General features: G+C 45.1%; 1 protein-coding gene and 1 long non-coding RNA gene across 6 annotated transcripts in view; one reads left to right on the plus strand and one right to left on the minus strand.

The window, feature by feature from the left end:
* ADPRH (ADP-ribosylarginine hydrolase) overlaps positions 1–7,216 on the minus strand; it is a 17,378-nt gene extending 10,162 nt beyond the window's left edge. Inside the window, exons 1-2 of one of the 5 annotated variants that reach the window (XM_032804825.2) lie at positions 6,966–7,216; positions 2,567–2,666 (exon numbers count right to left, since the gene is read on the minus strand). Coding sequence is in view for 1 of the 5 variants with exons in the window: in XM_032804822.2 (XP_032660713.1) it covers positions 6,856–6,896 (41 nt within the window). In the remaining 4 variants the exon portion in view is untranslated. Of the gene's footprint in view, positions 1–2,566; positions 2,667–6,855 lie in introns of all 5 variants that reach the window. The other 4 variants (XM_032804826.2, XM_032804823.2, XM_032804827.2 and 1 more) reach the window with 4 other exon arrangements.
* LOC142047839 (uncharacterized) lies at positions 7,172–14,114 on the plus strand. The gene is made up of 3 exons (XR_012657104.1): positions 7,172–7,194; positions 9,823–10,194; positions 13,963–14,114. It is a non-coding gene; the product is annotated as an uncharacterized LOC142047839 (long non-coding RNA).
* Positions 14,115–14,969: the final 855 nt, after the last annotated feature.

Below are 14,969 nucleotides of genomic sequence, written 5' to 3' on the forward strand. Positions count from 1 at the left end.
TGAAATAAGGTGCTATTGAGCTGTTAGGAATACATTCCTGTCCTGATATTCCTATCACCTCCAGAAAAAGGGAAGAGCCTAGAAGATGTAAAAGGAAACTTAGTTTGATAGCATCCTGTCTGGCAAGAACTCACTTATCAATAACTGGGATGTGAAATCCTCATTTCTGTATTGTTTTATTATGTAGTCTTCACCTTCCTATTGTTTGTCTGTATAATCTCTGTCTGGTTTTGTAATTGTTTTTGTCTGCTGTATAATTTTGTTGGGTGTAAACCAATTAAGGTGATGGGATATAATTGGTTAAATAACCATCTTACAATATGTTAGGATTGGTTAGTTAAATTTTAGTAAAATGATTGGTTAAGGTATAGCTAAGCAAAACTAAGTTTTACTATATAATGTGCAGTCAATCAGGAAGTAAGGAGGGGAATGGGAACGGAATGGGGATGGGGGAATTGGCATCATGTTTTGCTAAGGGGAGGAATGGGAACAGGGACACAGGCAAGGCTCTGTGGTGTCAGAGCTGGGAAGGGGGACACTGAGGAAGGAAACTGGAATCATGTTTGCTGAAAGTTCACCCCAATAAACATCGAATTGTTTGCACCTTAGGACTTCGGGTATTGTTGCTCTCTGTTCCTGCGAGAAGGACCAGGGAAGTAAAAGGGTAAAAAAATAAGCCCCCTAACAGGCACCATCAACCTTCCCCCAGGCCTCTGCAGGCTCTTCAGCCTGTTGGTCTGTTCCATCCTTTCTGGGGTATTGTCGCTTGGTAGCTCTCCAGCAGTTTGCTGACAGGAATTCCTTTTGCCAGTCTGCTCACTCTTCTTTTAGCCACCCCACCCCACCGCTTCCCAGCCCTTTTATCCTCCCAGCTGCTGTGAGGCTGCTAATCAGCAGTGCCTGGATTAACCCCTTGGTTGTTGCAGCATGGGGTACATACACTCCATGAGGTGGGAGAGAGGAATTAAACATATGAATGCTTCCTGGGAGGGAGGGGCATTAAGGCGCAGAGCAGAGGGGGAGAGGGGTTTGGGACTGCAGCAAGGGAAGAAGGATAGCTGGAAATGCATAATACAGGAGGGGAGAGAGGTTGGGGGTGCAGTTGAGGGAGGTGTGGGGGTTAGGGGAATTGGAAGGGCAGGATACTGGGTTGTTGGGATGAGTGGCATGGAACTAGGGGAAAATACTGATGGGCACCTATCAGCCCCACATTCTTCCCTTCCATGTGTGTGCCCAAATCTGAAGGGCTCTTGCCCGGCGGGGGGGGAGAGGAGCTGAGCCCCACCTTTTCCCCTCATGAGCTGAGGTGTGGGAGGCCTTGTTGCTTTGGGGGTACCTAAATCCCTCTCATTGCCCCCTCTGTGAGTGCTAGGATCTAATGGAGCTAGTGTTCATCCAACTTTTTCCATTTTTGTCCTTTAATAGCATTAGATGGATTCATGTGGGTGAAGGTGCATGGGTTGCAAAAGCAGGTGAAAGGTGTAAACTTTTCAGTAAATGTGGGGTTGGCAGAGTAAAGGTATCTGTGATAACAGAGCATATTAGAGCATTGCTGAAAGAGGGCAGAGTTAAGGTTGCATGGACAACCTTAATTCTACATTTCCTGGTTTTTAGAAGTTTGACTTTTGCTCCACTTAGCGTTCTGCAAGGGGATGACATGCCACCAAGCAGCCCTAACTCTGCCTGAATGTAGGTTTTTTGCCATTTAGTTTTATAGAAATCACCTCTTATTGCTTCGATCTACCCTGTGTGTGTATTCAGAGTTGGATCTGTTAGTTTAGTGACAACCCCTTTCTTTTAGCTGCATTTCACTTCTGCGATCCCTGCAGAACCAGCCCAGTTGAGTGTGAGCTGACTCCTATTCCTTTGTGTACATCAAGCCTTTGCATACTTAGTTCCAATCAGTTGCACAGGTGCAACATCACTGAAGATGCTTAAACGCAATAAGAGGACAAGTAGGAAAACTTACAGATTGAGCATAGAGGCTGCATCTGTGTCAGGAATTTTAGACAAGCCTCCCATTGCAGGTCAAGCATTGGCTCGAGCAGTAGTGTAGTCAGGGCCCAGGGGTTTTAACCAGCCTGTTGCCTAGATCTACCCTGAGCATGGTCAGACAATTCTTTGCTTAAAACACCAGTGGTCTGTCTGCACTAGCGGTCCAACCCTTGGTATAATTTAATACCAATTTAGGGGAAAATTTACCTAAGACACTCTATGATCAAGGACAGCGAAGTTAGGCAACTTGGCAGAAATCACACAGGAAGTCAGCATCAGATCAGCTTCTGTGAGTTAGTCATTCTAAGTGAGTCAAGGGATTTTTAGAAACTTGGTTTTAGATTTATTAAAAAAAAAATCCCATCTCAAGCCTTAGGTGCTTTAACACAACATGAAACCCACAATCCATCCAAAACTAGAGAACCAGGATAGGCCAAACTTAGGGGCAGATTTAAAGGTCAGAACATAGTCAGCAACATGCAGCATAGTCACATCGCCTTAGACTTTTTTGAATATAAAGGTTTAAAAAAAAAAAAAAAAATCACAGGCTCAAACATAAATAGAATCTCACCCAAACTGTGTTGACTTGCGTATTTTCAGTTACTGGAACCTTGCACCAATGGCAATGCTTTTCCTTGGCCAATTGTTTGATGATACTGTCATGTCTCTCTCTGTTGGAAGGAGCACAAGATCACTCAACCGTGTCTGTGACAGTGTTGAACACACATAATTTTTGACACATCTTAATGTGCTCATTTCACATTCAGCGCTAGGCACTCCAATTAGTAGGGTGAGAGTCAACACAATATTTTCAGTTCTGGTAAAAACATCAATGGGATAACTTGACATTATGAAATTCAAGTAGCTCTGGACTCCAAGGGACAAACTGAATACCTCTGTGTCCTTTGTTTTTCAAGATGAATAATTTTACAATTTTGTAAACCAAGTCTAAAGAAAAATGAATATTTCCCATGAGTTTAAGAACTTTCTCCTTTGACTCTGCTAAAGTTATATATTTTTAAGTCACCTGGGACAGATAAAACCAAATCAAGCAGCTACATCTTGAATTCCCTCACACTGAGATTTTAGTTCACCCATCATATCCAAGACCTCAAAATATTTCCTTCGATGGTTCTCCTTTGCTTTTAACACATAATTGTGTACAAATGCATCATACATGCAGAGTACACATCTCTTCCTGTGGCTTGGATAGTTTGTATTTTCATAACCCGTTGCTTCCCACCTGGTCTAAGATTTTTACTATTTCCCTCATAATTTTTTTCAGGTCTGAGATTGCTGAGCTCATTCACTGTGTTGGAGGACTTGGATCAGGTCAATTGTCTTTGACCAAAAGATTCCAGAGACTGCAGCCATGATAACAAAGATCCCATGCCACCATAACATACTGAGGTAGAACAGCCAATCCATCAGACATGTTGCTCTTTGCTCAATATATGTCCTCACTACTCCTGCATTCAGCCACAGTTTCATCTTCTTGGCATTCAATAACACTCTAAAAAATGTACTATAGTTGCCTCAGTGGCTTTCATTTGAGCTGCCCATCTAGTCTTGCAGAATGCTGTTACATGTAAGGGTCTCCTTCATTCTTCAGAAGCCTGTGCAATTTCAGTTGCTGCATCAATCCTGTCAGCTATTTCAGGGGCCTAAAGTGCATCATCAAGTTCCTCTTCTCTTTGTAACACTGTACTCTCTCAAGCAACAGTTTGAAGATAAAGATTATTTTTAGACTTAATCATTAGTTTTTCCACACTGATGGCTAGTCTGTGAAATATTTATGTATTTCCTGCAAAGCTGTGAAGAAAATCTTCAGGTCTGGACTAGCCATATCTTCAGAAGCATGAACCAAAACTAGGTTAATTTGATGTGCTAGGCAATGGATATATGGTGCACACACTTTGCCTCCCCTGCCTGAAAGATATTTTCTCCTTTTTCCCTTGCACTCCTCCACAAGGTCCAGCCATAACACTGGCCCCAACATATCCCTGTCATAAGAACATAAGCACAGCCAAACTGGGTCATACCAAAGGTCCATCTAGTTCAGTATTCTGTCTTCCGACAGTGGCCAGTGCCAGGTGCCCCAGAGGGAACGAACAGAACAGGTAAACATCAAGTGATCCATCCCTGTCACCCATTCCCAGCTTCTGGCAAACGGCAGCTAGGGACACCATCCCTGTCCATCCTGGCTAATAGCCATTCATGGATCTATCCTCCATGAACTTAACTAGTTACTTTTTGAACCCTGTCCAGACATGTATTTGGGGTCTGATCCAATACTTGTCAAACAAAACTTCAGTTAACTTGTCACACATGGATGCATCTGCCTCGCTTATTGCCACAAATGCTCTTTTATATCTACTTTTCCTTTGATATGATCAATATTAAAAAAGTGAAGCCATTTGATCGACATGTTTGCATCTGCAACCACAGTAAAAAAAACTTAGCTTCTTTGCAGCTAGCAAGTATGTGCTTCCTGGTTTCTGAAGCAATAAGACTTATGTTCATCTGTAATTTTCTTGCTCAAGTATTTGATTCTCTTGGCGTCATTGATATGTTGGGTAAATTTTGTATTAAGTCAGGCAAGTAGCTTCATGATAATTAACTAAATACCACAACAGATGCTCTCCAACACTTCACAGAGGCCATGAAAAGGGAGACCTAAATTAGCTAAAGTTTTGACTGTGTCATGCAATATTTTTAGTACTCCTTGCAACCTCCTAATATTTCAGATGCTAGTTCATCAAAACATGCATTGATACTTCTGAAGGGTCAAAACTATAAAGCTGCCACATGTGACTGCAGAAGTTGTTTGGTCCTCCCATGAACAGCCATTAACTTTAGCATATTCTTCCAGTCATTGAAACCTGTTACCCATGTTGATTTTTGAGCTTCTGTATCCCCAAACAAGCACTAGATGTGACAGTATGTGTAATCGGAAAGTTATGAGGATGCTAAGCCATTTGATATGCAAATCTTCATGCAGTGCTTTTATCATGCTGTAAAATGAAGATGGAAAAATGGCAGCTTGTAGGAAAAACTGAAAATCTCTATTTGGCATATCACACACAGTGGGCAGGCAAGGACCAATCTGTATCAAGCATACGCAGTTGCTCCGGTGATAAAACTGAATCGTGAAAGTGATTTATCAGATGGGAACTTCAAACCTATTCTAGCAGGAAGACTGCTTTGACCTGCTCCATTGTTTACCTGCTCATCCACTGAGCTTTTGGTTTTGCTCCTTTCAAGTTCTTCTACGGGGTCTTTGGTTTTACAATCATCTTTGGGATTTTTGGCTATGTTGGGTTGTAGCTAATCTACAGGCAGTGGCGGATTAACACATGCCCAGGGGCCCTGGCCAATTCGTGAGCCCCCGCAGGAGCGCCAGAACCTGTTTAGAAGGGAGGGGGGGGCCCCGCTGTCACTGGAACTGTCCCTTCCCCCTGCTCCTCCTCTTCCCTCCCTTAGGCCCCACCCCCTGGCCAGGACATAAACTGGAGCTGACAGTGGTAAGAGCTGCCAAGGGAGCTCTGGCCACTGTGGGGTGCCCGAGACCCTGCACCGAGCAGGGGGCCGGAGTGTCCAAGAGCAGTCCCCAGCCTGTATCCCCACCCACAGGGGCACGCCACTGCTGGTGGGACCATGGGGCAGGGGCTCTGGTCCAGCCTCCTGCCCCCTCCCCGGGGCCTGCAGGTATGCTCTGCAGGGAAAGGAGGCCCTGAGTTGGCCTGGAAGGAGGGAGGGAGCCCTGGGAAGGTCACATACAGCAAGGAGCTGGGCAGAGAGCTCCTCCACCCTCCGTGGCCGCTGCACTCCACCCAGTGCCTGCGCCTGGCTCCTTCTGCCAGGCTGCCCCTACTGCTGCCTCCTGGGCTTTATGCCTGAGGCAGCAACCATATGCGGCATTACTCCTCCTGTTGCCTCTGGCCTGAGGCTTGCAGTTTGGGGGAGCAACACCCCTTCACCTCCCCCAAACTACACCCATGCAGTCGCCACTTTGTGCCTGCCTGAGGCTTCTACACCTATGTTAAAAAATGGGCAGGCATGGCCCTCTCACTTTTAAAAAGGAGGGGGAGATGCCCCCCTACTTCCCCTGATTCTGGACAGCCTGGGCCCCCAGGGTGTGGGGGGCCCAAATGGTCTTTGTGCACAGGGCCCCAATAAATCTTAATCCGCCTCTGAACTGGAGCATGCCCAGTGGCTGCAAACCTGGCAGGATGGGGAAATCCAATAGATACTATCAGCCAGTGCTGGGCATGTGCAATGCTGTGGGATTTGCAAAGGCACTGCATGACAAGCAGGGGCGGGTCCCCTGGGTCTCCTTTAAAGCTGGGGGCTGATGGCCAGGATGCAGGTATTAGCCACAGCACAATCCATGTAAATGCAACAGCTTGAGGCAGCGAGACATAGGGTGACCAGACGTCCCAATTTTATAGGGACAGTCCAGATTTTGGGGTCTTTTTCTTATATAGGCTCCTATCACACCCCGTCCCGATTTTTCACACTTGCTGTCTGGTCACCCTAAGCGAGAGAGAGGGCCCCTTGCCATGGAGACTCAGCTCCTTGTTAGAGGAAGGCCCCAGAATCCAGCCGGGCGGGCAGAAGACTAGCTAGTGCAGCTGTAGGTTGCAAACCCTGAGAATTGTGGGGCTTAGTTAATGTTTGCAGAAGTAAGAAGTGCTCAGCATTGGGTGGAAGGCGGGAGTGCTATTTTTCCCCCCCGGTTCATCCATCCCTAAATGTCAGGACGCGGACAGCCATTAGAAACGGCCCCCTGCCTGTGCCTTTCGGGAGCGATGGCTGCCCACAGCTAGCCTGAGCGTCTATGGCTTGTTTACAGACTACCTGGCGGACAGGGGTGTTCTGGCGCCAGCAGAGAGGGGCATGCAGCAGCTACCTCTTCTGTCCCGTTGTAAGAAACGCGGCAAAGAACGGGGTTAAAAGGGAGGAATTACTTGCAGTTCTGCAGCCGAGCCCTCGTGCGGAACCAGTTCCTTCTTCCGGCAGCTTCTCGGTTTGATTTGCAGGTGAAGCAGCCAATCCTTTGTCAGCAACCACTTCTGACGGCAGCAGCTGACCGCAGTTGCAGCTGAGACTTAGCCTACCAGAGGGAAAGGAGCAGCTGACTGGGTGTTGGCTGGAAAGGCGGTTTTGAAAATACTCTGTTTTCGCATAAAGCATCTGGTAAACTGGTATGTGGGAGGCTGAGCAATATTCCATTGGGGGAGTCTCTTCCCTAGTGCTATTTGTAACTTCCCAGCTGGGTGGAAGGATGTTTTCTTAGTGAGCATTTGGAGTAACATTAAGGACTGGATGAATTTGAGATAAGGGGGGAAGTCTCCCCGGAGCACTAATGATGACTTCAATATACAGCACACACAACAGGATTGCCCAGATGACTTCGCTATAAGCCACGTAGAACAAGGGATTGCCCAGGCCCACGGGTGAATGTTGCGAGGGCAGCACCTATAGTGGTGTGCTCGTAATTTTATAGATTTTAAAACTCAGGCTGAATGCACCCAACAGTGATACTTCCCTTTGTTCCCAGCTTTCTTGAACAGCAAACAGAAGGTGTGGTTTGAGATATGCAGCTCCACAGCCTCCACTAAACTAAAAGACAGAGCATAGCGGCCTTCAGCAGTGATTAAAATGGTGTGACAAAAATGGGGGTCTATGAAGCTGGGAGCAGCAGCTTTGCTACAACAGCACCGTAAAGTGCACCCTTCAGTGCCCAGCTTGATTTAAAAAAACATTGTTTGGACTGGGTCTGCGACCCTTTGCAATTCCTCTTCCTTTCCAGACACTGGGAAGGAATTATGAGGTTTGTAAGTTGAATGTAATCTTAGAGGAAGAGACCTGGGCTGTCTCTTTTTGATTCATCTATCCAAAGGACAGCTAGGTCTAGAGCTATAGAACAGTGAAATCCCCCAGCCAGACAAGTTCAGTCATAGGCAGTTCTCCATCTTGCAAAGACAGACTGGGTTCTACCAGGGTGTCTTCATGTCAAGGCAGGTCAGTCCGGTTTTAACTGGTGCCAACTAACGCTAGCCTTTTTCTGTAGCTAAATTGCTTTCAAAGCAGCTGCAGCAAGGGAGATTTAGGTTAGATACCAGGAAAATTTTCTAACTGGGGAAGGTTAAATTCTGGAATAGGCTTCCAAGGGAGGCAGGGGAAGTCCTGTCAAGAACCAGTTGGACCAACAGCTGTTAGGAATGGTCTAGGTTTAGTTGGTCCTGCCTCAGTGCAAGGGGCTGGACTAGATGACTTCTCAGAGGCCCTTCCAGCCCAGCATTTCTATGCTTCTCTTCTGCTTTTGAAAACATCAAAAAAATTGCTACCAATCTGTCCTGTACAACTGACCAGCATGAACCAGGAGCATAAGCCTGTTTGGTGGCAGGGACAGCTGTTTGTACAGCACCCAGCACACTGGGGTCTTAGTCCATGACAGGCTCACCTATGTGCTTCTGTAATGATAAATAATAACATATTAGCACCAATAGTGAGTGGCTATTGGAAAGTCATTCACTTCAACCACACGCCTGAGCAGGTTGGGTATATATTATCTCTTGTTCGCAAATGAGAAACTGAGGCACAAAGAACATGAAAAGACTATTGCTGATTGTGGTTTCAGCAACAGGTTCCACTGATCCCTGAAGTTCTGGTGAAAATGATCTAGTTACTAGTGTAGATGGGGCAAAACTGTTTAAAACACTGTTAAGGAAAGTATAGTGGTGTCAATAGGTATGAATCATGCTTCCTGTAACAATATTATAAATGACTTTGTCTTGCTTACTTTCAACAGCATTGGTAATATCAGGAGGCATCAGGTGAAGTTTAGAGTGACCACTGATAGTAATCAATCCCTTCTTTGAGTAGAGGAGGCCACTGTTATATCTTTGTCTAGGCTTGTCCCAAGTCACACTGTGAGTCAGCATCAGAACTGGGATTGGAATACAGGTCTCCTGACTCCCAGTCTTGTGGTTAAAGCACAAGACTAAGTGGTAATCATAGTCATCCTTTAGCTGGGATATAGCTCTGCACACATCTCACCAGGAGACAGATTAGCATATCTCCTCAAAGCAGAAGTTGCGTATCCATATGAGTGAGCAGATACCATAGCTTCAGGGATTCCCAGTGGAAGGCTGACATAATAGGACAATTTAAAATGAAACTGAGCTTGCAGCTGGAATAAAATTACAATTTGCCCTGGGTTCTTGGTAGCAAAGCAATTCATGGAACTTGCAATCGGTACTGGTACATAGATGTTTTAAAACTGGCATTTCGGCACTTAAGGTGGGGATTAACAGCAATGACTGAAGGACTTTGGCAGCTGTGACATTTTTTTTAAATGGGGCAGTACATATTAATCTTAACACATGCACTGTATTATGCATCCCATTACCCTCTCCTGGATGTTCCTTCCTCCTTCCCCCTTGTGTCTGTTGTCTATTTCCCTTACCTTTGTTGCCATACTCTGCTTAGCTCTTTGGGGCAGGGGCCATGCCTTTACTCACTCTATGGAAAGCACTGTGCACACTAGATGGTGTGATATTCTGCCTATGGTACATGATAACTTGGTTTACAAATACTGCTGGACTCCCAGGCAATGGTAGTAAAATATTGTTGGGGAAGCGTGGGAAAGAAATAACTTGTAGTAGATCATCTTTGGGCAATGTGCATAACTAGGGGAATCCTGTCTACCCAGTGACCGTATTGTCTCTTGTTCCATCTGCAGGATTCATCCCTGCCTTTGCCTAGGAGCAGCCTTTGGGAGTGTCCTTCTTTTCTGACATGCCTTTCTCTTCCCCCAAGCTGCTGCAGAGCCTAAAAACTCCAGGAAACAAAGCTCCCTTAGATGGAAGAGGCTGGGCCAACAAAACCCTCTCCTCCATCCTCACCAGCTCTCAACCTTTACTGGAAGCGCTGTGGTGCTGAGATCACAGAGCAGTGTGTCATTTAGCACCAGTGCCTTTTTCTTTCTTTCTTTCTTTCTTTTTTTTTTTTTGGACACTTATCCACTGTGACCTGGGCTGAGACCACCAACCGGATCTGCCTGGTCTCCAGTGAGAAGGCTTCATTTTTCCCTCCAGTCTCTGGTTTTCTGCAGCACCCATGTGCTGCTAGCGTTTCTGAACAGCCATTATATGGTGAGCACTCTCCATCACGACTCTGTGCTTTGCTGAGGTCAGTATCCTTGGAGAAGAGGCTCTGTCTCTTGTTACCCGCAGGCCATTCAGTGCCTCTGGACTTATTTTGGCTTTGTCTTGTTTTTTAAAATTGTGGCTCCATGCCCAGTGCCATTATCATCATCTGTGAGAGGTTTTATAATTAGTCTATAAATAGCTACCTTAGACAATGATGATGATTGATTCAATCTACAAAGGCTGGTGAATGGGCAAAAGAAGTAGGGAAATAGGGGTATAAGGCCAGGTTCAGGTGCAATGGGGTTGGACATGACCCAGGGCTGAGGGGTTCTGCCTGATTGTACAAATAAAGGGCCAGTGTACTCCTTCATCATCCATTGGTCATTTGTGCCAAGAGAGCCTAGATTTGCATGAGACAGTATCAGCACCTATAACATTTAAAAATCCCCTGCCTGTCTTAGAGAATGCAGTGGTGGCTTTGGGCAGCAGCCCTGGGGAATTTCAGGGCAATTGATAATTTAGCAGTGGGTCTGAGCAGAGTCCCTGGGGAATTTTGGGGCAACTAAGAATGCAGGGTTGGACATGGGCCCTGGGGAATTTCAAGGTAACTGAGAATGCTGCACAGGGGCCAGGCGTCTGCCCCCTGGGACTTCAGTGGTTTAATGTTGACTGCACACTTGAAGATGTGCTGCTTGTCTGTGCACCTCTGTTTGTTGGGTTTTTAGAGGCATCTTGCACACTATGTGTCACCACCACCAGAAGCATCAGTGGGAGAAGAAGTTGCCTGTATTGCAACAGAGGTGCTGGTGCCCACTGCCATTATTTTTAGATAATCATTAGTTTTAGATGAGCAGTTCTGTAAGTGTGATCAAGCTGGTGTGTTACTTAAAAGGAAATGGTCTTTTCTCTTCAAACACATCCCATACTTGAGCTGCTGGATCAGCTGGAGGAAAGGAAACCCAGACTCACTTAGAGCTGCTTTAATTCCACCAGTGTCCCAGTTGGTGTCATTTGCATGCTAAAGAGCTGGAAGGCTGGGAGCTACTTTAACTTGTACCTTTCCTGGATCTCAAGCATCCAAGTAGCATCAATTTAGATCCCCTTAGATAGCCAGGGAATAGATCTAACTGAGTGGAAAGAAATTTAAGAGACCGTTAGGGGTTTTAATTTTCACCACCTTATTTATCACCTCTGAATTTGGCCCAAGGTTTATAAATTGACCTTCCAAGGGACCTTCCACCCATCAGCGTCTGCCTTACAGCACATTCATCTTGATTTGTGCTAATACCAGTACTATTAGTTAATAACACCTTTTTAAATAACATGCAATCACTTTTTCTTGTTTCTTAATAGGCGAAGACTTCTGGGGTTGCCCCAACTCTATATAGGCAGCCCACGTGTAAGGCAGGGGTTGTAGCTTCCTCTTTTGGTGGCCAGTAAATAATAATAATACTAATGAATAGCAGTCACCGCTACTTTCTTCAAATGACAGGTTTAAATCTGGATGTAAGTACAATTCAAACGGGGTGTTATTCCAAGAAGTACTGACACTGGGTGCTTCGCAGCTTAGAAGCAAATGGAGCATTTCCCGTGGCAAATGTATTAGCCCTTCTGTTCCATGTCCATATTTATTAATACACATATATCAATTACTGAAAGGGAAGAGTTCCTTTTTCATCCCGCAGCAGCTCTCGAGTGGGGACTTTTATTTATTTATTTGTTTGTATTTTGAAAAAAGGTTTCTCTTAAGTAGAATTTACTATTTTCTTTAGCCGTTTACACATCATGAAAGTATTTCTAGCACAAGCGGACCCATGAATTGATCAATATTACTCAGAGGGAATATCTAGAATTACCAATCAGATGACACCTCTTCATTGGTGATAGCTTTGTTTAAATCGGGAATCCCTGAAGTTTCACTTAATGTGGACCACAGGTTATCAGAGAGAGTGTCTCATGGACATTTGCCCTAAATGTGCCCAGTCATATAACAGCTCAGTGACGGTTACAGCTACTGGACAAGTAATGGTAGGGACGTGTTAATGTATTTTAGCTTCGTTTAGTGCAGTTTAGCAGCTGGAAACAGAGTAGCAGCCCCATGTGACCAGGCACTTCTCTGCAGTTTTGGGGAAGTTTAGTTTAGAATCAGCACTAGCTTTTTATTACTGGTTCTGTCATTCCTTTGCTCTGGTCATGTCACTTCAGCTCTCTATATCTCTTTTTCTCCATCTCTTAAAATGGGGATGAGAATGATGATATTTATACCTTGCCTTATGGAACATTATGAAGCTTGTAGTATTGGCCAGCCTCAAGCATTTAAAAATCATGAGTTAGGCCTCAAAATTGAGATTTTAAAAATAACCAATTTAGGGGTTCTTTTATTTGCCTTCTGGCTTTGGAGCCTTTGTGGGTCACAATTTCAAGTTCTCTCTGCAAGCATAAAGGCTAGAAATTTACATTATTTGTAAAAAATAGAAGCTGAGATTCTCTCATAATCACCAGACTCCAGGAGCTGGGGTTTTCAGAAAAAACACCACATATCCCAAGCCTTGTGATAAAATCATGAGACTTGGAAACACTGAATGATTAATGTTTAGAAAGTGCTTTGAACAACGTGAGTGAAAGACTCTGTGGAAGTGCAAAGTATTGCTGTATAATCCCAGACTCTGTGTGTCCTCTGCACATGAAGTGACTCAATGAGGAAAGGATGTATTTACCAAAATAACACTGACGAAGAAAGTCTTGGATCAAATTCCAGATGGACCCAAACTTCCTCTCTCCAGGATGTGCCTCCCTGAATCAGTAGGTCAAAATATCCTGAACTTGCAGGGTGTCTGAAATCTGGATCCAAACTTTCCCAAATGTTGGATTCTGTTCTTTATAGAAATTAGTTTGAGCTATGAATTCAGGAGTGAACCTGGCTCTGGTATCTGAATTCAGGCCCCTTTCAGTTCATATAAGAAAAAGCCCACAGATTTCAAGCAGACACAACTCTCCTCTGTGCTGGTATAGAACAAAACGGGGGGAGTACAAGTACTGAACCATGGAGAGAGCTCTCTTATTATAGGATATTCAGCTAGGGAAACAGGGCATTGAGAAATTGTCACTTTCCTGTGGTCACACAGGAAGTGTGTGACGGATCAGGAACTGAACTCAGATCTCCCAATTCAAGTTTGATGCCTTTGACCACAAAAACATCCTTCCTCTCTTTTTCCATTAGGTTTACAATGTGTATGGTGGTTCACAGGGGAAGCTTCTTCTGCAGCTACCAGGCCTGATCTAAAGTTCCCCAAAGTTAATGAAAAGACTCCCGTTGACTTTCAATGGACTTTGGGTTTGAGCCATGGAGGGAATTTGTCAAGCAAGCTCCTTCCCTTTATTAAATGATGTAAAGAAAATGGTATTTTAGTTTAAGATGCTTTGTAGTTGTGGCATTCTGCAGGGCTTTCCATCTCACTGAGTTTGAGGAGAGAAGTCAAGACACTGCCTCCTAACACGCACACACAAATGGGAGTTGTTTCTGCCCCTTGGAAAAGGAGCTAAAGTCATGCCCTTTGGCCACACCTTGTGAGTCTCTTCAGCCTTGTCTACACTGTGGGACAAACATCATGGTGGAGAACATCTTAACTAACAGGATATTAAGTCTTAAACATGATCAGTTAACATGTTTTAAACATATCTTGTCCCTGGCTACACTGAGTGTTAAGTGGTTATTTAATATCATGCTAGTGCAGTTGTGTTAGAGTCTGTCTACATTAGGGGGAAAGCATGTTGCAAAATGTTAACCACATTAAATTTCTGCTTTCAGGACAATGTAAAAAGATGCAGCCTAGAAGGACCAGTTGTGAGCACTGCCATCTCAAAGGTCTCTGGCAGCTGAGAGGGATCCAGAGAGGCACAACAGAAAAGATGATTAACAGGGTGGATTTCTGAGGAAAGAATAAAAGAGTTAAAAGGGGGAACACCATTGACATCCATGGAGTAAAAATAGGCATGGAATTGGCTCAGTACTTGTAGTTTGGTTATGTGACAGCTAAATGGGGCTGGCCCAGCTATCTGCAAGTATCTGAAGGGGGTAAACACCAAGCAGCAGAGGAAGTGGTTAGAGCAGGGCAGGGCACAGAACAGGGAGGAATGGAGTAGAACTCAGAACCTTAGCCTGGATGTTAGACCCCACCATTAGGAATGTTTCCTTTCAAAGTGAGAACTGACAATCTCCCACATCTTGAGCCATTTATATTGAGACTGGACAATCAGTAGGCAGTGCAATCAAGAGCAACCCCACACTTGTGGTGGAGGTCTAGGGGCTGGGCTGAATGGGATAGAACCAGGTAGGTACCCGCTCCATGTGGGCAGGGGCAGGGGCGATCCTGTTTACGTCCTCCCCAGCCCTGCTGCACTTGCAGTTTACCCCTGACTGCTCCCTAGCTCCTGCCCCACTGTGCTTTTACCCCCGGCCTCTTTTACAGTTATTCCCTGGGGGGCCACAAAAAGTTAATCCGGCCCTGCCGTGAAGGGATATCCTCAGTGCAAGAAGATATCATGACATCATCCAGAAGGTGAGTCTCAACTGTGGGATCGTGTCCCTCCACACCAGCTTGATGATCTTGCCAGCAAGTTAAAGGAATATGGGCTGGATGAATGTACTATAAGGTGGATAGAAAACTGGCTAGATCGTCAGGCTCAATGGGTAGTGATCAATGGCTCCATGTCTAGTTGGCAGCTGGTATCAAGCGGAGTGCCCCAAGGGTTAGTCCTGAGGCAGGTTTTGTTCCATATCTTCATTAATGATATGGAGGATGGCATGGACTGCAC

The sequence above is a fragment of the Chelonoidis abingdonii genome, chromosome 1 (genome assembly GCF_003597395.2).
Source record: "Chelonoidis abingdonii isolate Lonesome George chromosome 1, CheloAbing_2.0, whole genome shotgun sequence".
NCBI lineage: Eukaryota > Metazoa > Chordata > Testudines > Testudinidae > Chelonoidis > Chelonoidis abingdonii.